Raw genomic sequence first — 23920 nt, 5'->3', positions numbered from 1 at the left:
CTCCTTTCAGACAGGGGTTTATCTTTCTTTTATCTCCACTTGTCCAGAGCTTGTCAGCAGGCCTGACATTTTGGCAACATGGTCCCTAAGCATATGGAGAGGGAATCACACGGCATTTGGTAATGCCCTCTGACACTTAGGTTAGTCTATGTGTTCTGAACTTTGCCATATTTAATGAAAGAAAACTTGGTATTATTAGTTGGTTTTAGCTAATAGAACATGGTTCATCAGAAATAGGAAAGGTGGGCTGGAGAGATGGCTTAGCGGTTAAGCGCTTGCCTGTGAAGCCTAAGGACCCCGGTTTGAGGCTCGGTTCCCCAGGTCCCACGTTAGCCAGATGCACAAGGGGGCGCACACGTCTGGAGTTCATTTGCAGAGGCTGGAAGCCCTGACACGCCCATTCTCTCCCTCCCTCTATCTGTCTTTCTCCCTGTGTCTGTCACTCTCTAATAAAAAAATAAATAATGAACAAAAAATATTTTAAAAAAAAGAAATAGGAAAGATAATAGGATTTGACAAGTCTGTCCTAGCAGCAGGGTGTGTGGTGTATAATCCTCCTCTTTAGGGAGACCTCTATCATGTTCTTGCAAAACTCACCTAGCCTGTCTGTGCTTGCACACCTTTGGTGTGTTTGGTATGTATGGTGTGTGTGAGAGGGGATGTGGTGTGTGCACATGCAAGTGCAGATGCGTGTGGAGGTGAGAGGAAGGAGCAGGCATCCTTCTCTATTGTCCTTCCGCTTTGATCTCCTGAAACAGTGTGCCTCACTAACCTAAAGCTCCACACATGGTTATACTGGCTGAAGGAGGAGCCCTGGCAGTCCGCCTTTTCTCAGCCTTGAGGTTATGTGCCTGGTGTTTGGCCTGGGCGCTGGGGACCTCAATCTTACTTAGTACGTGCTCACATCTGAGCCATCCTTCCGGGCCTGGTGTGTTGTAGTCTGCCGAGTTGCTAGCCAGTCTGTAAGTCAGTCCACATGGTTCCCTGAACGGTCCAGCATGAAAATTGTTTAAAAAATTGTATTTATGTGCAAGCAGAGAGGAGAATGGGTGCACTAGGGCCTCTAGCCACTGTGAATGAACTCCAGATGCATGTGCCACTTTGTGCATCTGGCTTTCCATGGCTACTGGAAATTGAACTCTGGTCATTAGGCTTAGCGGGATCTGCCCTAATCACATTTCACAGTTCACACCTGTCATGCTGCAGGTTTACTGCTGTGTGCACATACTTCACAGTTCACACCCTGCCTTGCTGCAGGTTCACTGATGTGTGCACACTTCTCAGTTCACCCCTGCCATGCTGCAGGTTCACTGCTGTGGGCACACACTTCACAATTCACACCTGTCATGCTACAGGTTCACTGCTATGTGCACACACTTTACAGTTCACACCCTGCCTTGCTGCAGGATCACTGCCATGTGCACGTACTTCACAGTTCACACCTGCCATGCTGCAGGATCACTGCCGTGTGCACACACTTCACATTTCACACACTGCCATGCTGCAGGTTCACTGCTGTGTGCATGTACTTCACAGTTCGCACCTGCCATGCTACAGATTCACTGCTGTGTGCACACACTTTGCAGTTCACACCTGTCATGCTGCAGGATCGCTGCTGTGTGCACACCTCACAGTTCACACCCTGCCTTGCTGCAAGTTCACTGCTGTTTGCACACACTTCACAGTTCACACCTGCCATGCTACAGATTCACTGCTGTGTGCACACACTTTGCAGTTCACACCTGTCATCCTGCAGGATCACTTCTGTGTGCACACTTCACAGTTCACACTCTGCCTTGCTGTAGGTTCACTGCTGTGTGCACACTTCACACCCTGTCATGCTACAGGTTCCTTTACAGGGCTGTGTGCACTCTTCACAGTTCAGCCTTTATCAGGCTGCAGGTTCACTGCTCTGTGCACATTTCACAGAAGCACTTCTTGATGGGTCTCGTCTGAAAAGGCGGGCCCAGCACTTCTCACGCCTGCACTAAACACACCAGCCAGTCCACCCAGTGCTTCCTGAGATAATGAGTGTACCCGAGAGCATTTTTCCTCAATTATCTGACTTCTACTCTAAAGCTTTTACTTGCAACCTCCTCTCTGTAGTGTTATAAGCTAGGAAAAAATGAGAAAATGAGCAGTAGAGTACAGGAACCTCAGAGAAAGAGATAAAAATCCTAAATCCTAAGTGCACATGAAGTCATACCTGGTCAGGAACCTTTCGTCCCAACTGCTGCCGTTTTGTGCATGCTTTAGTAACTGCAGAGGATGCCAGCGTCCTCAGTGCTGCTTTGCAAGCCTCAGTGCGTAAGGCCAGTGAGGAAAATTCATTGTTCTCATGTACCCTTAGTTGAGACTGTACAGATACCTAAAGCAACTGCCATTTGGAAATAGTGGTCATTGATTCCAGCATGAGAAAATTAGTGTGCTTGATCTCTAATTACCTTTTGTTAAAGGGAGAAAAGATACCCAACATTATTCAGTGGATGTGGGGTCTCAGGACAGTTTGATATCACTCAACCCTCATCTAGCCTCAAGAAGTTAATATGGCCAGATTACAGAGTCTAGACAGGGTGTTGGTCTCTCCAGGCACAACTAGAGTAAGGAGTGAAGGCCCAGGACCTCACTTCCTGGCCAGCACTTTTCTTTGCACTGTGCCTGCGTTGTTGATATTCTCAGGACAGTACCACGAGATGGACACCTTCTCAATTCCACACAGCTGACTAGGGAGAGCCAGGGCCAAAGCCCAGAAGTCTGGTATCAGAGCTGTGGTCACACCCTATCATTTTCATCTCTTCACAACTTCAGCTTTACAAGAGGCCAAATGACAAGTGAACAGGACAAAGTTTTTAATTACTTTAGGTGGGAAGTTTGCTAGATTGACCTTACAGCAAGTGGTGCTTGATTAATTAACAGGTATCTTTCTTCATCCTTCTTCCGTCACCATAGTTTCTTCATAGGATATCTGCCATTGGTTAACTAAACCTTGTCTTAAAGGGTCAGAGATCTTTTGAATAGAAGCTGAGATCTGACCCCTTGTTATGAGTAGACGTGCTTCTCGACCTATACCTTTACTTTGTGCCTCATTAAGACTGCATGAGGTGAAAAGTAGCTTGATGATAAACACTGCTCGTAGTGTATGAAACTGTCATCTGTAAGCCCAGGAACAGAGGGCTCACTGCCTCCTCCACTGTGGTGAGAGGAACATCAGTGAAGGGCATTTGCAATAGCCACAAGTGTGTCTTTACGGTGTTCATGCCGTTCCTTAGTATGAATTTTAAGACTCGGGGAAAGCAGAACCTCTTCATTCTCTTGAAAAAGCCAGAGCTCACCTGAAGTTTTAATTGTGACAAATATTGGGGATTCTGATTCTGTGTGGCTAAGATGGTCCTGACAACAAGCTTTCCCAATATAACAACTGTTGTCATGATTTTGACATTTAACTAATCTCGAAACTGTTTCAATTACCTTGTTTTCCATAGTGAGAAATTTAATTAAAACAGAGAGTATATTGTGAAAAGGGTATTTACGAAAATGCATTTTAAATGCGAAATGAAAAGCCTAGGGATACCTCTTTCTATTTTAGAAAAAAAAAAACAAAACAAAACATGAAGATTCTGCAATTTTTGCAATCACATTACCAGAAGCAAGAGTATGTGCTACAAAATGTGGTTTTCTAGAAACATCTGTCAGAATCTTCACAAATGAATCTTTTACCTAAATTGCAAAAGAGGTACAGTTACTTTAGAAATGTAAAGGTAAGAGCTAATTCCCAATTTTAAATATACAAGTATACACACACAGGAGAGTGCAGAGGGCCTTCCTTGCATCTTCTTTGTGTCAGTTATTGTCAGCACAGAATAAACCTTGTGCTAAAGGGGCAGCCATGCTATGGATGTGCCTAGTCTCCTCGAGAGTGCTCCACCCTCACTGCACCCCCCTTGTCTCCTCGAGAGTCTCTGCCCTCACCTCATCCCACTATCTCCTCTAGAGTGCACTGCCCGCACTGCATCCCCTGGTCTCTAGAGTGCACCACTCCCATTGCATCCCTCCATTGCCTTACTTTCACAGGTCAGTCTTTTATATGGATACATGAATATCTTGTTTAGGGTCTTTATCTTAGAATAATATAATGCTTCCTGTTGGCTTATTTGTTGCCATTGCATTTTAATTTATGGTGGTAGGCAGGATTCATTTTTTTTTTTTTTAATTCTGCTGGGCCCAGTGTTTAGGAAGGACTTAGTAGTTGATTTCTTGATATAGAGACAAAACACAATGAGCCTTGATAAGCATGTGCATAATTGTCTTATGTGTCAAGAAAACTTGGAAGGAAACAAAGAGTTGATGCTTCCAGGGGATGTAACATTAGTTACTTGAATAAGGGGACTAGCATGGAGGCCAGGCAACTGGGAGGACTTTCCAGAGATGCACAGGCACAAAGGTCTTGGTGTAGGCGGACTACTGGGCGGATTTTGTCGTTATCCTATGCCATCTTCTTTACTTAGATAAATCAAATGTGAAGTGTATAACGGGTCACACCTCAGAACTATAGCATTTAAAGTAAATTTAATTTTTAAGAGCAGTTTAAAATGCAACTTTTTTTGCCAGGCTGGGTGATGACTGGCTGCAGGATAGGCGGGATCACTGTCAGCTCACATACCGGAGAGGAGTGGGTTCAGTTTACGTGCACCAAAACTGACGGGGTACTTGTTTGGATCCCTAGTTGAGAAAGAAAGGAGACTTTTGCAATATCTAAAGAAGATAACAGAGATGTTAAATTGAATCTTGAAGAAATTGTGGCTTGGCAGGCTGGAGAGATGGCTTAGTGGTTAAGGCACTTGCCTGCAAAGCATAAGGATCCAGGTCTGATTGTCCAGGTCCCACGTAAGCCAGATTCACAAGGTGGTGCATGCATCTGGAGTTCATTTGCAGTGACTGAAGGCCCTGGAGCACCCATTCTCTTTCTCTGTATTTCTTCCTCAAATAAATAAAAGAAAATATTAAGGAAATTAGAAAGAAAAGAAATTGTGGCTTGGAAAGTTTTAAAGTCTTTATTGTCAGGTGAGGCAGCTCTCCCAGAAGAAGGTGGTTACATTGTAGTCATCATACTCCATGAGGTTATATGTCATCTGCAGTTGATATCTCCTATCTTTTAATGACACACAGGCCACAAAATAATTTTATGCGTAATTGTACATAATAAAATAATTATAGAAGAAATGAAAAAGAAAGTAGTGCAAATGGACCACTGTAGATTCAGATAGCAAACACAGCTCGGCTCCTGGCTGTCAAGAATTTTAAATCTCAGATTAATGGGGCTAGGAGATGTCTCAAGTAGTGAGAGATGTATGCTCCGCAAACCTGCCAAGCACAGTTCAGATTCCAGCACCCACATAGAGCTGGGCACAAATATGGCACGTGTGCCTGCCATCCCAGCCCACCTCCAGCAGAAGTGGGCAAAGCTGGGAGGCTCCCGCTGTTCACGATGGCTAGCTGGGCCTACCCAGTGCAGACAGCAGCGGTCGGAAGAGCGGATCAATAGAGCGAGACACTCCTGACCTTCACACGTGTGTTACGGCTTATACCCATATCCACACGAAATAATTGGTTTATATTATTTGCTAGCACATGGAAAAATAAGGTGTTCTTAAACTGAAAGGTATAAGCACCACAAATAAAACTGAACGGATGGGTTTAACAGCAGATTGGACACAGCTGAACTAAGAAACCCAGAAACAGCAGCAGCGCAACACGACGACGCGAGCCCCCCCGACAGCCGGAAGCCTCAGATGGCCACCCACTCCTTAGAGTCCCAGAGGCCCTACAAAGCCTTGCCTGCTTCCTTCCAGCCCAGTCCTCTTCTCTGAGTGTATTTCTGCTGTCATGAGACAGGTCTCGGACTTGCTAACATAAACAGTGGAGATTTATTTCTCATTTCGGAGGCTGTGGAGTCTGTGGCAAGGGGCCGCAGGTGGAGTGTCAACAGAGGGCTTGCTCACTGCTGCCTAGGTGTTCTCCTGGCAGCTGCAAAGGGTTGGAGGGCTACGTGGTTCCCTAAAGCCTTCCTTTAAGGCATTAATCTCATTCGCAAGGATTCACCCTTATGACTTAATCCTAGCCCCAAAATTACCACCTCTAAATATTACCTCAAGGAAGATTAAATTTGGCAGTGAGTTTTAGAGGGGCACACATATTCAAGCCACAAGACCCCCACCCCCATAGCTCTTGCACCGACGGTCCTTGCAACCTCCCCTCTTCTGATCCCTCCCCCTGCAGACAGGTCAGTACAGCCACGTCCTACCGCCCACCCCCACAGCAAACCAACATCCTGTCATCTCCCACTCCGCAGAAACAGACTAGCATGGTCCTGCCCTTCATTTCTTCCACATATGCATCTGGGCTCAGGAAAGACCACTAACCCTTCTGAAATCTCAAGCTTTTCCATTCTTACCATCTTTCATAAGTATGTTTTCGTTGGTAGCATTGCCTTCTTTCTCTGATAGAATGGCAGCTCCATGTTGGTACAGGCTTTTGTTTTGTGTGTTAAATCAGCAAGTACAGATTAGTGCTGAGCACTTGGCAGACATTTAAACTATGCCTGCCTCCTAGCACGCATGCAAGAAAAGGTCAGTATAGGGCTGGAGAGATGGCTTAGCGGTTAAGCGCTTGCCTGTGAAGCCTAAGGACCCCGGTTTGAGGCTCGGTTCCCCGGGTCCCACGTTAGCCAGATGCACAAGGGGGCGCACGCGTCTGGAGTTCGTTTGCAGAGGCTGGAAGCCCTGGCGCGCCCATTCTCTCTCTCTCCCTCTATCTGTCTTTCTCTCTGTGTCTGTCGCTCTCAAATAAATAAATAAAATTTAAAATAAAAAAAAGAAAAAGAAAAAGAAAAGAAAAGGTCAATATAGAAAACTCGAGCATGGCAGGTTTGGTGTTGCATGCCAGTAATTCTAGATGGGAGGCCGAGGCCAGCCTGAGCTGCATAGTGAGACCTTGTTACAGACAGACAGAAACTTGAGTATGGAGCCTCAGTAACATGTACCAAACAACACTGGTGTTGCCCCTTTCCCCATCTTCACAGTATTTCTGGTTCACTGTCAATTTCTTCAATTTTCCATTGATACTTTTTCATTTCCTTGTTATAAGAAAGATGTTGGTCTAACTTATCTGCTGCACTGTTTTTCTTTCCTGTATTTTGAGTACCTTAGAAAACCTAAGGAAAGCTCTGTCTCAGTCAGTCAGTTGTAAGTGTGAGCACAGACATTGTGAATGATTAACATGGACATGTTCTTAAGGCTCTACTGGGTGCTGGCAGAATGGCAACCATCATGGTCACATGGTTACCCTTTATCTTCAAACCACAGCCCGTCATTCGAGGATGCACAGAGCAGAAATGCAAACATTGCATTTTAGAAAAGAATTTATCTCATCCTATAAAAAGCAGAGTTGAATTGCCTTGATTTTTTTCTTTTATATTAATATTTTTTAAAGGAAGTAAGTCTTCAATAAGACTACCTTTGTTGGAAAAGAACTGGGTCAAAGAACTTTCGCACACTGTTTGGTTAGTTTTACACAGCCATTGGTAAGAGCATAAGATGCATTTTGAGCCCTGTGTAATCTCCTTGGTGCATAAGTTTACAAGTGGCATAGCTGGAGTTTGACCTTAGTCATCCTAATCCAAAGGCAGGTAGGTGGAAACAACCACAGGAATGAAATAAGTTCATGTGATTCCACTATGCAATAAGTCATGCTTTGTGCAAATGATTTAGAAAAGGTCTTAAAGTTACTAACACTATGATTTGTGTCTTAATTTATAAAATATCTTAGCGTATATGTTCATAATCATTTATCATACTGTTGGTTCTACATTGTCAAGGGTTTTATTACCCAGAATTCTGGCTGAAATTAATTTCTGAAAAGACTTTTGTATTTGTTTTATACACTCAAAAATAATTACTGTAGGACCTAAATTAAAAGAAGTTTATAACACTGTATTTCATGTGAAACTTCCTACATCTTGAACTGCCCAGTTGTCCTGACATTAGTGATGTGTTAAGTAGTGTGAGTATCTCCTTTGAAGAGGGTGTGTGGCTGAAGCAGTGTCTTTACATCACGTTTAAATCCTCCTCAGTTTAAAATGATTTTCCTAGATTTAAATTCTGTGCTTGATTTTACTTGTGACATAAATAAAACTAAAAAGATCATGCCGTTTAACCTGGAAGACTGTTTCCTTTCAAAATAAGATTGTTGGAGTCTGGCCATGTGTGTCTTGGGGGAGTGGGTGATACACAGAGACTCAACCGAGACAGAGCCTGTGTGCCCTGTAGAAGCCGGGCTTTGCTGGTGAGGGAGAATGCATGGTAGGGACATGGGTTTTGGTGTAGGCTCACTCACTTTTTTCTTCTTTTTTTGGAGGCAAACCCAACAAACTACCTTTTTTTTTTTAAATGCAAGAGTGACAGAAAATAATAATTGGTGTGCCAAGGCTCCAACCATTGCATCCAGATGTGTGCATCGCCTGTGTTCATGTGCAATCTTGTGCACTTGCATCACTGTGCACCTGGCTTATTGGGGTCCTGGAGAGTCGATCATTAGTCCTTAGGCTTCACATGCAAGCGCTTTAACCTCTAGGTCATCTGTCTAGCCATTGCTCATGTTTTAAATAATGTTCTTAGGACTTTCAAAAATAGTGTTTTAAAGGTAATTTTTGCTTGAGGTAGAGATGGCACAACTCACACTTGGTATTTCACAGGAAATGTGCAGGTGAGGTCTTGTTATGAAAACTTGCAGAATTTAGTATTTCCATAATGTAGAGTTGTCTTGTTCAGCAGCACCTTGGTTTGCATTCATCTCCGAGAAGCATTCATTACATTTATTACATTTCCTGCCAATCGCTCATTAATTAGTCTTCCTTTATTCAGTCCCCAACTGCCACCTGGCCTATGTGCCAGGTAGGAGGACATGACCTGGTCAGTCCCCTTCTTCTTGGTATGATGTGTACCTATTACCTTCCCTATTTCCCACCTCCTTCAGATCTCTCCTTCCTCTCCTGTGATGCCTGATGGCCAGCACATGCACACATGCACGCACACACACAATTCTAAATCTAGTTCCTACATATAAGATAGAACCTGTGGTATTTGTCTTTCTGAGTTTGACTTATCTTATATAACACACTGACTAGCTGAGGAAGTAAGGCAAGCAGCTAGAAAAGGAGGGGGTTGGGGAAGGGCAGTGAGGGAAGGGAAAGAGTGAGAACTCGTTATGGTGGCAGTGTGTGTGTGTGTGTGTGTGTGTGTGTTGTAATGAAACCCATTGCTTTGTATGCTAACCAAAAACATTAATAGTGGGAGGGTGGAAAAGAATTAAAAAGAGAGTTAGAGTGAGGTAATGGCCTGGTTCTTACCTTAAGTGCCCTGCAGATTAATGAAAAACCTGACAAAGGCATAAGTCCAGGGACCATATATGTGCAACTTATCAATTACTTTGAAAGTAGAGGATAAAAATTCACTTTTGAGTCTTCTGTTTACCAACCAGCAAGATGTCAGATGAAACAGTGTGTGCAGAAGGAAGAGGAGTTGCTTCGGGTCCTTACTCAGGATGTGTCTCCCCCATCATGTGGTACAGGCAGCTGGTACGGGTGCTGGCCCTGGTAAGGCACTCAGGCAGGGTGAGGTGAGAGAGGTATGGGAACTTGGTCTTCATCTCAAGAAACCCAGGAAATATGGAATGGTTAAAGCAGGGGAGCAGCAAGTTCAGTTTGTGTTCAGGAAGATTCTTCTGGATGGAAGTTTAGTGAAGGCAGTACTAGAAAGCCAAGCGGGAATGTTAACAGCTGTCCTGTTGAGAAATTTTGTACGATTCTGATAAACCTAATGACTACCTTTGACAGCATTGGGCACAATCAGTGTGGTATGTCCATAGATGTGATTGGCCTTAGAAAAGTAGAGGGAGAGATGGCATTGAGATATGAAGTGGCAAAAATAGATTTGCCGGCTGGTGGGGCTGGCAGTGGGATGGTCACGCCGCGGTAGACACGCTCCAGAAGCACAGATGAGGGGAAGGGCTCACAAGCTTTTCCCGGAGGAAATTTGGACAATGGCTTAAAGTAAGCATATGTCACTGACCTCAGGGCTAGTCACCTCAGGAGTGCCCTGCTCTGCAAAGCACCTCAGAACAAAGCAGGACAGAAGTGAGAGGACTGAGTGGACAGACTGTCCCTCAGCGCAGTGGGCATTATCAAGTCCTCACTCTGGCTGGCTGTGCCGGGTAAGAAGCAGTCTGTAGCTCATAGTCACAGTTCATAATTTCAGCGGGGCCTAGAGCACGTCCACACACACAGTGACGGATGCATGCATGAGATGCTGTCAGGTTAGTGGTGTGGCCGAGGCATGACAGATTTAAATTACTCATGTGAGTGTCAACCTGAAAAGTTCACCATAGGCTGCGAGAGCAGGCCCAGTAAAACAAACACGAGCTGGGCCAGAGTTTTCATTGGAGGCAAAGGACATAGGCAAGAAATGGGGCTGGCTGTTAAGTAGATAGTGGCTGTCATATCTTACAGGAGAATGTTAAGAGAAAACATGACTGTCTGGAAAATCACACAAGTATGTCCGGAGGAAAGAAAACCTCTTGGCACATCAGCACAGGGCGGACAGTGAAATGCACTGAGTCCCCACTGTCTGCACCCACCCCCTTCCTGTCCCAGGGCTCCAGGTAATGGCAAGACTTGAGCAGGTCCCACGCTCACTTGTGTAATTGAACTGTGTCTTTAAAGTCCCCTTACCTGCTATTTTTGTTGTTCCACTCAAATGTTACACTGTAGCCTATGATCATCATATTCTAAAAAATTCCTATTGCAAAATGAAAAACATATGAAAATAAATTTTACAAATTAAAATTATACAAATAGTTAAAAAAGAGCAGCCAATTGTTGCACACACTGGAAGATAAAATTAGCCACAGGAAGATGGCTCCAGGTCAGACCTCCAACAGAAGGCCTACTGGAAGCTGAGCAAGGTGGCTCATGCTTCTAGTCCCAGCCCTGCGAAGGGGAAGTACGAGATCCTTAGTCCTGCATGTGGCCAGGCGTTGACTGAAACATGTTTGCATCTTGCTATTGTTTGGATGTAAAATGCTCTTCACAAGCTCATGTGTTTGAACACTTGCTCTTCAGTTAATGTCACTGGGGATGGAGCCTTGCTGGAGGAAGAGGGTGTCTGGGCAGGTGGGCCTTGGGGTTATATAGCCTGTCCCCACTTTCTGTTCATCTGCTGCTTTCTGACTGTGGCTGCAGTGTGACAAGCCAACCTGTCAAGCCTTCCTCACTGTGATGTACTATGTCCCCTTGAAACCTTAAACCAGAAATTAATGACCAGTCCAAAATCGTAAAGATTTATACTGGGACTAGAGAGAGGCCTCAGCAGTTAAGGCATTTACCTGCAAAGCCTAGTGGCCCAGGTTTGATTCTCCAGTACCATGTAAAGCCAGATGCACAAAGTGGCACATGCATCTTTTGAAATTCATGTGCAGTAGATAGAGGCCCTGGCATGCCACTTCATTCTTATTTTTTCTCTTATTCTCCCTCTTTCCCTCTACCCCCTCTGTGCTTACAAATAAATACTTTTTTAAATAAAAAAAAAAGATTTATACTTTTGTTTGTAGGCTTTGAGAACTGTTGCTCATATATAGGTATATAACATATTTTGTACTGATGTGTGCATACTCCGTGAGCATGGAATCCAGTTTCATTCTTCTGTATATAGATCGGCAGTGACTCCAGCGTAGTTTATTGCACAGTTGTCTTCTGTGCTGGGGAGAGCTAGGTGCATGAAGCATTTGCCATGCAAGCGTGCGGACCTGGGGGTGGATCCCCAGCACCCACATCAACCTTAGGCACCATGGGACACACCTGTAATCCCAGGGGTGGGGAGGCAGAAATCGGAGGATCCCTGTGATTTACTGGCTAGCTACTCAAGCCAAGTCAGTGAGCTCTGGCTTCAGTGAGAGACTATTTTAAGGATTAAAGTGAAGTCGGGCATGGTGGCGCATGCCTTTAATCTCAGCACTCAGGAGGCAGAGATAGGAGGATCACTGTGAGTTTGAGGCCACTCTGAGACTACATTGAAAATTCTAGGGTAGCCTGAGCTAAAGTGAAACAACAACAACAACAACAAAAAAGAATTAAAGTGAAGAGTGAATGAGTGAAGATGACACAATACCAACCTCTTACCTCCATGTGTATATTTACATGTTAATATATAACCACACACAAACGTGCTCACCACACACACACAAGCAGGCCCAAAAAGTGTTCTCCAGTGAATTGTCTTGGTACTTTTATTAAAAATGAATTGAGGTTAAATATAAGGGCTGATTTCTAAACTGTCAGTTTTTTTCATGCTTTTCTATATGTCTGTCTTGATTACTGTAGCTTTGTATTAAATACAATTGGGCATGGTTGATATGTGGTCTGTTCTCCATGTACAATTGTAATGGATGTGGATTCTGGTCTTATTTGGTGGGCTGCTATATAGGTATCTTATTATACATTTATATTGTCATTTATATTTAGCCAAATCTTAGCATCTACCCTTGTCCTTCAATTTCACTTGGATTCAGGTTAATAATAACCTTTGTCTTTCCCTAAAAGAACGTCTATTTCTTATAAAGCATGTCTGCTTCTGATAAATTTTCCGTTTTTATCGGAGTAGGACTTGCTTTCTTCTTTCTTCTTTGACTGGTACTTTTGTTGGATATAAAATGCCTCCTCTGATCCCCAGTGTTTATTGTCAAGCCCGGACCTCATCCATGTTGAGCTCCTCTGTGCTGAGCATCCCGCTGCAGGCTCGGGTCTCCCTCCAGTACTCAGACTCTGGCTTTCTTGCTTCTTCTGTTCTCTGTAGCTTCTGCAGGGTCAGCTCCCTCCTGTGTGACCAGTGGCGTCTCTTCTGGGATTTTTGATTTATTAATTTTCATTTATTGATTTGAGAGAGGCAGAGAGATGGGGGGGAGGGAATGGGCACTTGCACCACCTGTGTATCTGGTTTACGTGGGTACTGAGGAGTTAAACCTGGGTTCTTCGGTTTCATGGGCAAGGGCCTTAACTGCTAAGCCATCTCTCCAGCCCTTTTTCAAACTTTTTATTGACAGAGACTCCCTTTATATGCACAATGCACTTTGATCATAATTCCTTCCCACCACCTTCAGTTTTCTCCCATTCTTTATCTCCCCTCCACTGTACCCTTCTTTCTAACTAGTCCCTCTTCATCATTTATATTCCCTTTATTTTATGCAGGTCTTGTGTAGGTATCCATAGCCACTGTGAGGACATGAATGCAATGGCCTCCTTCCCATTCTTTGTTTTTTCCATTACCACTTCCACAATGGTCCCCGAGCCTTGCAGGGTGTGATAGAGATGTCTCATTTAGTGCTGAATATTCCACTGTCAGTAATTTTCAACAGTTTAATTAGTTTGAGTTTCTCCATAAGTCACGACCCCCATCCAAAAAGAGAAGCTTCTCGAACCAAAAGTATGAGTAGCGATAGAGGCCAGGAGCAAGACATCTTCTTTCACAGATCAGGTGCACAAGCCCAGAAGAACATGGATGCCTCCCTGCCCTGGGGAGACTGCATTCTGACCCGAGATGGTAAGAAAGAGCAGCTTCCTGTTCTTCCTCATGAACTGTTCCCGGTCTTTCCCTCCAAAGACCAGCCTGTTCTGAGGCTGTGCACTCCTCCTGGGCCTACCAGCCAACCAAGGTCCTTCAGATACATTTGAACCGGCAGTGAGGCTTATCTCACTTCAGTTCCTAATGTATAAAAAGACCTAATGCAGGGCTGGAGAGATGGCTTTGCTAAGGCACTTGCCTGTGAAGCCTAAGGACCCAGGTTCAATTCCCCAGTGCCCACGTAAGCCAGCTGCACAAGGTGGTGCATGCATCTGGAGTTTTTCTCGTAGTGGCTTGATGGCCTGGCATGCCCATTCTTTCCCTCTAATAATAATAATTATGAATAATATTTTTAAAAAGACCAAATCTAAGTTGTCATGTGAATTTCACTGTATTTTTCCTCTTATAGCTAGAAGGAGGAAACACCTTTTAGCTTGGGAGCTTGTTTTTACTCTCTTTTAAAATCTTTTCTAAGGGCTGGAGACATGGCTTAGCGGTTAAGGTGATTGCCTATGAAGCCTAAGGACCCAGGTTCAATTCCCCAGTATCCAAGTAAGCCAGATGTACAAGGTGGCACTCGCATCTAGAGTTTGTTTGCAATGGCTGGAGGTCCTGGCATGCCCACTGTCTCTCCCCATTCCTCCCTCCTTCCCTCCTTTCCTCCCTCCCTCTATGTCTCCACCTCTTTCTCTCTGTTTCTCTCTCAAACAAATAAACTATTTTAAAAAATATTTTATAATTTACCCTTCTTCATGTTTATAATTTTTAAAACTTTGCTAGTCATAGACATAAATATTTAAGAGGATAATTTGGTGGTTTTAATATGTCTATTTAGACAAACAACAGGAAGTTTTATGACTTGTTTTTCTTGTAGAGACCTCATTTTCCCGTTTCTTTGCATATCTTAACATCTTGTTTAAAACTCTACTTAATATAATATAATGTTCATCAACTCTGAGTCAGATTCTTCAAGGATTCCATGTTCATTCTTGCTGGCGTAGAGATCTTTTCCACTGTAAGCTGTATTCTGGAGTCTCCTATGTGAGTCGAGAGCCTCTGAGCGCTTAGCACTCCTGAATGCCCCGTCCAGCAGCTGGCTGGAGGGAGAGCTCATCCAGTGCCCAGGGACTCCTCATGCGCATGGCACGCTTACTCAGCACTCCTCCAGCCAGTTCACCACCAACTCTGCCACACATGTCCATTTTCTGCTGTGTTGAATCTCAGGCTCAGCCAAGAGCTCTGCTACTTCTCTGGCCTTTCTTGGATTGGGGATGTGGCACTAGACATGGATCAATCCTCTGTATTCCCAGAAGTATTTCAGTTTGCAAAACTGCACTCTTCTTTTGAGCATTTACATTAGCCTCTTGCTTGCCTCGCGTTTCACCACTGTCTGGCAGCTGAAATCTTGAACAGTCGCCCCTTTTCTTCACATAGCCCTCGTGAGTAGGCCCGATTGTGCCGGGTGAGCTCCAGGGCAGCTCGGATAAAGCCAGTTTTCTAGGAATCGGCTCTGCCAGTGTTCCAGCCCTGCACCCCCACCCCCACCCTGCACCCACTCCCCACTTATCTGTTCCCCACTCCCACAGGGGCCTCCAGGTTGCTGCTAATTGGGGCTTTGGGCTGTTGTAACCCAGCAGAGCTGAGGGTAGGATGGAGCAGGACAAGCCGTGGTATCCCAAGCTTTGTTCTGAGCAGGATTCACCCAGGCTTGTATGTTCCAGAATAGATGCTTCCAGATCGCTGTTGCTCTGAGTGGATTTCCAAGGTGCTGAAATCGGTGATCCTGACCACTTTTCCAGTGTGTCTTTCTGACAGTGCTTGGAGCATTCTCACTAGACATGCAGTTAAGAGCAGGCAGAAGGAATGAAAACACCCTGGAAGCAGCTTCTTTCACGAGGTTCTCTGAATGTCTCTGTTCTGTGGTCTTATAGGACTATGATGATGGGTATGGCACGGCTTACGATGACCCAAGTTACGATTCCTACGACAACAGCTACAGCGCCCCAGCTCAAAGGTAAGAGTCACTCGCCTGTCAGACCTGCAGGCACTGGGCCACTCCACGAGAAGTGCTCTGGGGAAGTGTGACAGTCAGTTAAGTGGGGCAGACTCGGCTTGCCCTGGTGTCTTCTAATTAGACACTGACTCCTTATTCCAGCTAGCGTGTATTACTCCTGCTGGATTGCTATCATGTTAACACATCCAGGGTTGAGAAATAACAATGAATTTTATTTGCCCTGAAAATTTGACTAAAGTGCTTATTAATATTGTAATCTGCAAAAGAGACAAATCATCAAAGTGCTAAACCCCAGTTCCATAAATCATGGGGTCTCTGTATGTGTCCTGCCTTTCTGGAGCAGGAAATGTGGAAACCTTTGCGTCCAGTTCACAAAGCATTTGGATTTCTCAGCAGAAACTCCTGTTCTTTAGCATCTAGGAGTTCCTCCTCATGAGCACTAAGGATTCCCATTCATTTTCTGCAGAAGTAAGTATTATCAGAGACAAAAGTGCATTCTCCTCACTTCTTCTGATACTCCCCCTTGATGTTCATTAGTATGTGAAGTAGCCGTCTGTTTTGTTGAGTGTTTTCTTAAAGGACTGGAAACCTTATGCTTTCTGTTTAAATTCTAAGTGGATACAAAGAACAGGCATGTATAAGTCAAAATATTAGCTTCACCGTGATTATGAAGCATAAATAAACATAAATCATAGTTATTTTGACAGGGTATCAGTTCACCTTCACATGATGCCACACAAGCTGTGAGCATGATAGCTCTCTTACCTGTTAACTGATTCTGGGCACACAGGGATATTAAACACATCTCTGACATACTGCTTCCTCCATAACTTGTGACCTTCAAGTCTTGGTTGGAGGTGGATCTTTTTCAATGAAAGCCTTATTCACCATTTTTGTGTCCTTAGTGTGTTGGAAAGAAATATTCTTGTTTTAAAAAAAAGTAATGCTATTTTTATTTATTTATTTGACAAAAAAAGAGGGAGGGAGAGAGAGAGAATGGGTGTGCCAGGGCTTCCAGCCTCTGCAGACGAATTCTATATGCATGTGCCCCTTTGTGCATCTGGTTTACATGGTTCCTGGGGAATCGAACCCGGGTCCTTTGGCTTTGCAGGCAAACACCTTAACAGCTAAGTCATCCCTCTATCCTGAGAAATGCTCTTAAATCTCACTCAAGCTTGGCATTGTGGTGCACGTCTTTAATCCCAGCACTCGGAAGTCAAGGTAGGAGGATGGCTGTGAGTATGAGACCAGCCTGAGACTAGACTGCATAGTGAATTCCAGGTCAGCCTGGGCTACCAAGTCCCTCAAGCAGTGATAGACACATCATGAATGCCAGGCAAGACTTTATCCAGAGTACCTTATTTCACTATTCTAGCACCTCTTGAAGATAGATAGAGTGTTTAAACTTCAGTGGTTTGTCCAAAAAAAAAAAAAAAATCACATAGTAAGTAGAAAGATTAGAGAGCAGTCCTAATGGAACAGATCTCAGGGGTTTGTTCTCTCTATAAATAACTAGTTCTCTGACTTATAAACACAGATATCCACAAATGTTTCGGTTTTAGAGTGTCCTGTATGTCTGATTCTGAACTTGTCACTCCTCATGGCAGTCCTGAAGGGCGGGCACTGTTCTTACAGAGAAGGAGACTAAGTGCCCCGTAGGCTGGGCTGGACAGGTGCAGTCTACATCCCTTAGACACCAGAAATCTATTTTCTTCTTGTTCTAGAGCCTGAGGACGTGGCATCCGGGTGCCATCAGGGTGTGTTCCTCCCTGGGCCTCTCTTTCTTCGCTGCCTCACAGTTGCCTACCTTCTCCCTGTGTCTTCTCAGTCTCTTTCTTGTGTGTATCCCTAATGTCCAGGTTGGACTAGAAGCCCCCCTGTGTGCCTAGTTTCTACATTTCAGGGTAAATCACCTCTTTGCGTCTCTGTCTCTCATCACAGTTGTAATCTAGCGTGTTGAGGTCCGAGGTTCAATGTTGAAGTTGGTGGGGCGGGTACACACTCCAGCCAGTGCCATGCATGTGTTGTAGCCCTGAAGCATGCTCAGCCTTCTACGTATGAAAATCAGGAATATGATATAAATAAGTTATCCCCAGTATCAACTATGAGGTGTTAACAAGGGGGTCAGCATTACCGCCATTGCCATTATCAAATGTGGACTCTGTGCTTGGCGTGATTCCATGGACTTTACATACACTGACTCTTGCTTATCAGTGTCTGTGACATATTGCTAAATTTAAGATAGAGCTGCCATCCATAGTGCATAAGGTTCAGAGAATTTGTCTTAGCATAAGCTCTCACGAGGCTGAGTACAGGTACACTGGGTTCTCCTCTATACTGTGCTCTGCACCCTTTTTTCCTTCCTTCTTTCTTTCTTTCTTTCTTTCTTTCTTTCTTTCTTTCTTTCTTTCTTTTCTTTTCTTTTCTTTTCTTTTCTTTTCTTTTCTTTTGTCTAGCAGCTGGAACTATTTTCATTTGTATTTCTCAGATAGTGCTATGGTTTGAGCATGTGTTGCCCCCAGCAGTCCTGCATTAAATAAAAACTTAAGCCACAGCCATTTTCAGATGCACTGAGAATCTTAAAGACCATAGGAACGGAGTGGATCATTAGGGTTTGTATTAGTTACTTTCCTTGTTGCTATGACAAAATACCTGACAAGAAAAAAACAAAGAGAGGAAGTTGTTCCTTTTGGCCTAGTGCTGAAGGACACCAGCATGGCAGGAAAACAGGGTGCCAGGAACCCCCCCCCCCACCTTGTCTCCTGCTTCCCTGGGGTGAAGAACCTCCCTTGCCACATGCTACCAACACCACAGTGTTCCGTCCACGACATGGGGCCATGCCAACATGGGCAGAAAACGAAGTAGCTATCTATTGGCATGAATTTTCCCTCCCTGAAGATGTTTTATCAAGTGCTTTCTAAGAGTGAAGGGTAATTAGCGCATGAAGTATTAAAGCTAATACATTGTGAATCTGGCAAATACGAATATCAAAGGAGTTACACCTGGAAAGCTTCCTTATCAGGCTTAGCCTGTCTTCATCAAGAACCTTTCACATGTTGCATATTGAAGATGGGCTTCGATGACTGAGATTAAGAACTTTGGTTTTTTAACTTTACCCTAGATCTTACAGAGAAGAAAATGCTCAGAGAGCTTGAGTGTGACTAGAGTCAGCAGCTGAAAGCACCCTCCTCGTCCCGATCTTCTGCCAGACATGCTGTCTCGAGGGCGGAGGGCTCTGCGACTGTGTAGCTTACCTGAGCACTTTGCCTGTCTCTAAGCCTTTCTTCCACAAACGTATAGAAGCACAGCGCTGGGGTGGACGTACTCTAGCGTCATAAATCAGTTTTCACTGTCACTTCTCTGCTTAATGTTCGTGAGAAAACATGAGATTTATCACTGAGGGATTGCAGAACAGTGGAAGTGTATGAAAGCAGAGCCCACCAGGGAGATGTACTACATCATTTGGACTTAGCGCCGCCATCTGCTTAATACACTGAGAAGACTTCAACGGCACTGTGAGCAGCCACTCGTAGCACCGACAGATGCTGTGCAGGAGGGCTACAGGAAAAGAGGCTTCCTGCCAAAATGCTCAGTATATAGCCAGCGCCTTTACCATATTTTCTTTTTCCCTGTCTGTAAGGTGTGTGGTGTCTGCATATATATGTGCTAATGTGGCACCCTGTAGGCTCACCTGGGGCCGCTGGGAAGAACGTCAGTTGCCACCCCCTTCACTCACCAAGTTATTTATTTGTTTTTTTTCTTTCTTGTGATGGAGTTTCTGTCTTGTCCTGGTTCTGGAACTTGCTATTCCTGAGCCCTAGTGAGTCACCAGTCTCTGCTCCCCCACAGGACTGGGGTTGCAGACATGCACGGCCATGCCCAGCTGTTCCTGTGCGTTCTGGAGATTCGCATGCAGGCAGTCCACTCGGCCCCTCACGCTTGCCCAGGAAGTGCGCTCAGCCCTCTCTAGGTCTTCGCAGTAGAGCAGAAGCCTATGAGATAAAGATCTACTTACCCAGTACTGCCATGTTCTCTTTCTTTGTGCTTTATGTATTCTTAAGATGTGTTTTTCTTGATTTGTGAAATACTTTTGCCAACAGGTCTTCTTGCGTTATGCCTTTTTAAGGCAGAGTTGGTGCTTATTAATAAGTAAAGATGGGTTTTTAAAGTAAAATATGGGGTTTATTAGGAAAAAGGAGTGGATGCTAAGACAAGCAAACAGTAGGAGGGGGAGAAGAAGGGAAAATGTGATCTGAGAGAGCATCCTGGAAGGCTGTTTGTTGGTGCACATGCCATATAATAGCACAGCCGTACTGCAGGACATGTGTACTTTTCCAGAATAAGGATTGCTCCTGGAAAACTTGATCTCTGTGTTTGTTAGTTGGGTGTGTGTGTGCAAGTATGTGTGCATGTGGGTGCACATGCATGTACATGTGGAAGCCAGAGGTTGACACTGGATGCCTTCTTCAGTCACTACTCTGTATTTACAGAGGCAGTGTCACAGCGAACCCAGAGCTAACCAACAGAGCCAGTCTAGTTAGCCAGCCCCAGAGATTCCCTGCCTCCATCTCCTGAGCACTCAAGTGCCAGGAAGCTGCCACCATGTCTGACTGGCATTGGAATAGGTGCTGGAGATCTGATTCCTGGTCCTCACACTTGTGTCAAGTGCCAAGTGCATTATCCACTGAGCCATCTTCCAACCTCTGCGTTATTTCTTTGTTTTATCAATGTTATGGAATACCTTAGGTTTTTAAAAGGGGGATTTGTTTTGCTTCGTGGTTACAGAGATGTAAATCCATGGTCTGCTGGTCATGGACAGTGAGGGGGTGCTCACGTTGCTGCAGCCAGAAAGGAGCCTAGACCCACTGTGACTTGGCTTCTTGCACTCCAGCCTTCCTTCCCCACCTTCTAGTAGCCTGTCTAGATATGAACGTGTCAGGGGAATCATTCATTGATGAAGCTAACACTCTCATGATCCAGTCATCCCCTCAACAGCCTTTCTAGCTGCAGACCAAGCCTTTCATAATTGAGCCTTCTGGGAACAGGGGCAGGGCAGACACTTATATCTAAATCACAACAAGTACAAGTGAATAAAAACCACATGTGGCAGTTTGGAAAACAAGGGGGTTTCTGGAAGTGGGGAGAGAGAGGGCAGCATGTGTCCCTGGCACTTTGTGTGATTCCATTAAGCCCAGCAGTGTGATGAGTGCTCGCCGCTCGTTACCAGAGTTGCTGGTGGAGGGGTGAATGCAGGACTTTCCTTCTGCCAGAGCCCTTCCCTGCCACAAGGCCTTTTGTGATGTGACCACCTAGCCTCATGTCATCTCGCCTTTTGAAGAAATGTTCAGTCGTGGCTCATTTCCTTATGCAAACGAAAGCATAACTTGAAACTATGGGCTTCTTGCTTGCACTGACGCACCCCGTGCAAGGCCTCTGCTTTGCAAGGTCTCCTGGAGGCACGGGCAGGCGCAGGGGCAGCAGCACGGGGCCCTTCACGGCGGGCTTGGTTCTCAGCTCTCCTGCCCAGGAGCTGTGCGTATTTTCACTGCGCCTGCAAACACCCCTTACTGCTTTCCAGTCTGGGTCAGTGTAGGTCAGCTATCTAAAGTGGGGTTTTAATTCTGTGGTACTTCTGACAAGGAGTCATGACTGAGAGCTGTTTTTGCCGAGTGGGGAACAGTGTGCAGATGAGGTCATGTCTTATCAGAAGAACGTCACACAGTGCCCAGAAGATAGTCGCTGAGTCAGCAGTTGTTTCCCAAACAAATGAGTGACCCTTCTGTGGTGTCTTCCATTCCTTTTCCAGCACGTGCTATTGAGACCCTTCTACCTACCTGAACCGGTCCTGAGGGATGACCACACTTGGTGGACACAGGGGCTAAAGCTGTTACCTACCCTTGTGCAGTCTGAATTCTAATGGTAGCAACTGTAGATACAGGAAGATAGGTTTAAGATTTTAAAGAGGATCTAATGGCCTTGTGCTTCATATAGTCTATCATCTGAAAACTTGTAATTATCTTCCATCTAAGCTCATCATTCCAAAATTTGTGAATAGTGTTTCATTCCCCTTTTATGAAAAAAAAAATGTATTTTAAGCAGTTTGGAAAAACAATTAATTTTTGAAGAATGTATTGTAATAATTTCCTATCTGAACTTAATACCAGTGGAATGGATATTAAAACTTAAAACTGTGGAGCTACAGGAGACTGTTGCCCACACATGCTGACACCATGGTCTGAAGCAATACGTGACAGAGCAGTAACTCTCAAAGTACCCATACCCTGGAGCCCACAGTGTGTGTGCACGTCACCCTGCATTGTATGTGGGACTTTGTAGATATGTTTAAGTAAGGAATAGGGTTGGGGCAATTATCTCAGAGTATCTGTCAGGTTTACTATAATTTCAAGGAATTCTAAAAGTGAAAGAAGATGGCAGAAAAGTCAGAGTATGTAGCTGTGGAAGGAAAGTGTGGGTAACCCAACACTGCTGACTGAAGAGGGAGAGAAGGGGCCAAAGACAGATGTGATTGTTGAAAAACCCTGGAGAGAAGGCAGGGAAGCCACTTTTCCTCTGGAACCCCCCAGAGAGGCATGTGTCTCTGATCACTTGACTTTAACCCCGTGAGAACCGTGTCAGACTTCTAGCCCACACGGTTGTGGGGTAGGTAATGCACGTTAACTCGCTAAGTGTGTATATGTGTTGTAGAGGAAGAGGAAACAGATGGGAATCACACCTAGACCACAGCATTCAATAAAATGTTCTGAGATAAGAAAATAGGGCAAGAAATTGTCAGCTGATATTAGTAATTGATACAGTTGATCAGGAAGTAAGCATATAAAAAAGACAATCAGAACAGAAGAGGTGCTGCATGCCACCACTAAGCCCTTGCCCTCAGTAGCAGTAGTCCAACTCTGCATCCCTGAAGAAAAAAATCTCCTTCATCCCTCAGCACATGTGGAGGTCATTCACACAGGGCATCAAAGAAGCCTCAGCAAAGTTCTGTGCATTACAATAATAAGAAGCACCTCGGGTCCAGACTTTAGATTCAAATACCACTCTTGTAGTATTTATTTTAAAAAATGACTGATTCTAGGATCGAGTGGGAACTATCCCAGAAGAAACTGGAGTAAGAAAGTGTGAAGTAAACAGATATTCATCTGTCTGAATGCTGACAGTGTGTCAGAGAGCAGGGAGCGAAGTGAAAGTGTTCCCCATGGCCAGAGCTGAAGGAATAGAATACGTAATCACCGGTTATCTATGTCAGTTGTAATCTCCAGGGGCACATTCAGAGCACCAGAACCTTGTGTCAGTACCCCAGAAGATCAAAATACCCCATGTCACAGTCCTGAAAGATTAAAACTCCAAATAAGATTTCTTTAATTTTTTTGTTTATTTTATTTATTTATTTGAGAGTGACAGTCAGAAAGAGAAAGAGGCAGATAGAGAGAGAGAGAATGGGTGTGTCAGGGCCTCCAGCCACAGCAAATAAACTCCAGACGCGTGCACCCCTTGTGCATCTGACTAAAGTGGATCCTGGGGAATCGAGCCTCGAACTGGGGTCCTTAGGCTTCACAGGCAAGCACTTAACCGCTAAGCCATCTCTCCAGCCCAGATTTTTTCTTTTTTTTTTGAGGTAGGGTCTCATTCTGGCCCAGGCAGACCTGGAATTAACTATAGTCTCAGGGTGTCACAATTCCCAATGAAAAGGGCTCCAATAAAAATGTAATAACGTATATACATAAAGAAAGGTATTAATATAATATATATGATTATTTTTTTCTGTTGAGTGGCAGTTGCCAAATCACTTGGTTGTATGCAACTTCTGCCACTTCTCACTTTAATACCATCTTGTCTTCAAAAAACAGCATTATTGCTGCAAGAAGAGCAAGAATTCATCCAAGACTGGTGACCTTCTAGGCCAAACACTGGCTGATGTGGAGTCCTTCTGTGGCAGCTAGGTGTGGGCACAATGGTCACTGTCAGGGGGTTGTACTTCTGAGATTCATCACTAGGTCTAATCCAGAAGTGGGCTTCACTTGTTTTCTTATTCATTTTCTTTTTGCTTCATATTATTTAATGGATGGCACTTTCTTCACTGCTCCTATATTTTGGTATGTTTTGTTTTTAACGAGCATACATAATTCTTTCTTCTGTTAGATACAAGGATTCTAGAGTATGTCATGTTTGTAACAGGTAGAAAACCCAAAGTGGAGGCTAGAGAGATGGCACAGTGGCTAAG

The 23920-nt window shown here is 44.5% G+C and overlaps 1 protein-coding gene across 2 annotated transcripts in view; it reads left to right on the top strand.

Annotated features, from left to right (window-relative positions):
* Positions 1-23920, top strand: part of Khdrbs3 (KH RNA binding domain containing, signal transduction associated 3) — a 152204-nt gene that overhangs the window by 107206 nt on the left and 21078 nt on the right. For both annotated transcript variants that reach the window (XM_045144477.1, XM_004656182.3), the window contains exon 7: positions 15599-15681. In XM_045144477.1, coding sequence (XP_045000412.1) covers positions 15599-15681 — 83 coding nt within the window. The remainder of the gene's footprint in view (positions 1-15598; positions 15682-23920) is intronic.

The sequence above is a fragment of the Jaculus jaculus genome, chromosome 2, assembly GCF_020740685.1.
Source record: "Jaculus jaculus isolate mJacJac1 chromosome 2, mJacJac1.mat.Y.cur, whole genome shotgun sequence".
In the NCBI taxonomy this organism is placed as follows: Eukaryota; Metazoa; Chordata; class Mammalia; order Rodentia; family Dipodidae; genus Jaculus; species Jaculus jaculus.
This window is presented reverse-complemented; position numbering and strand designations above follow the sequence as displayed.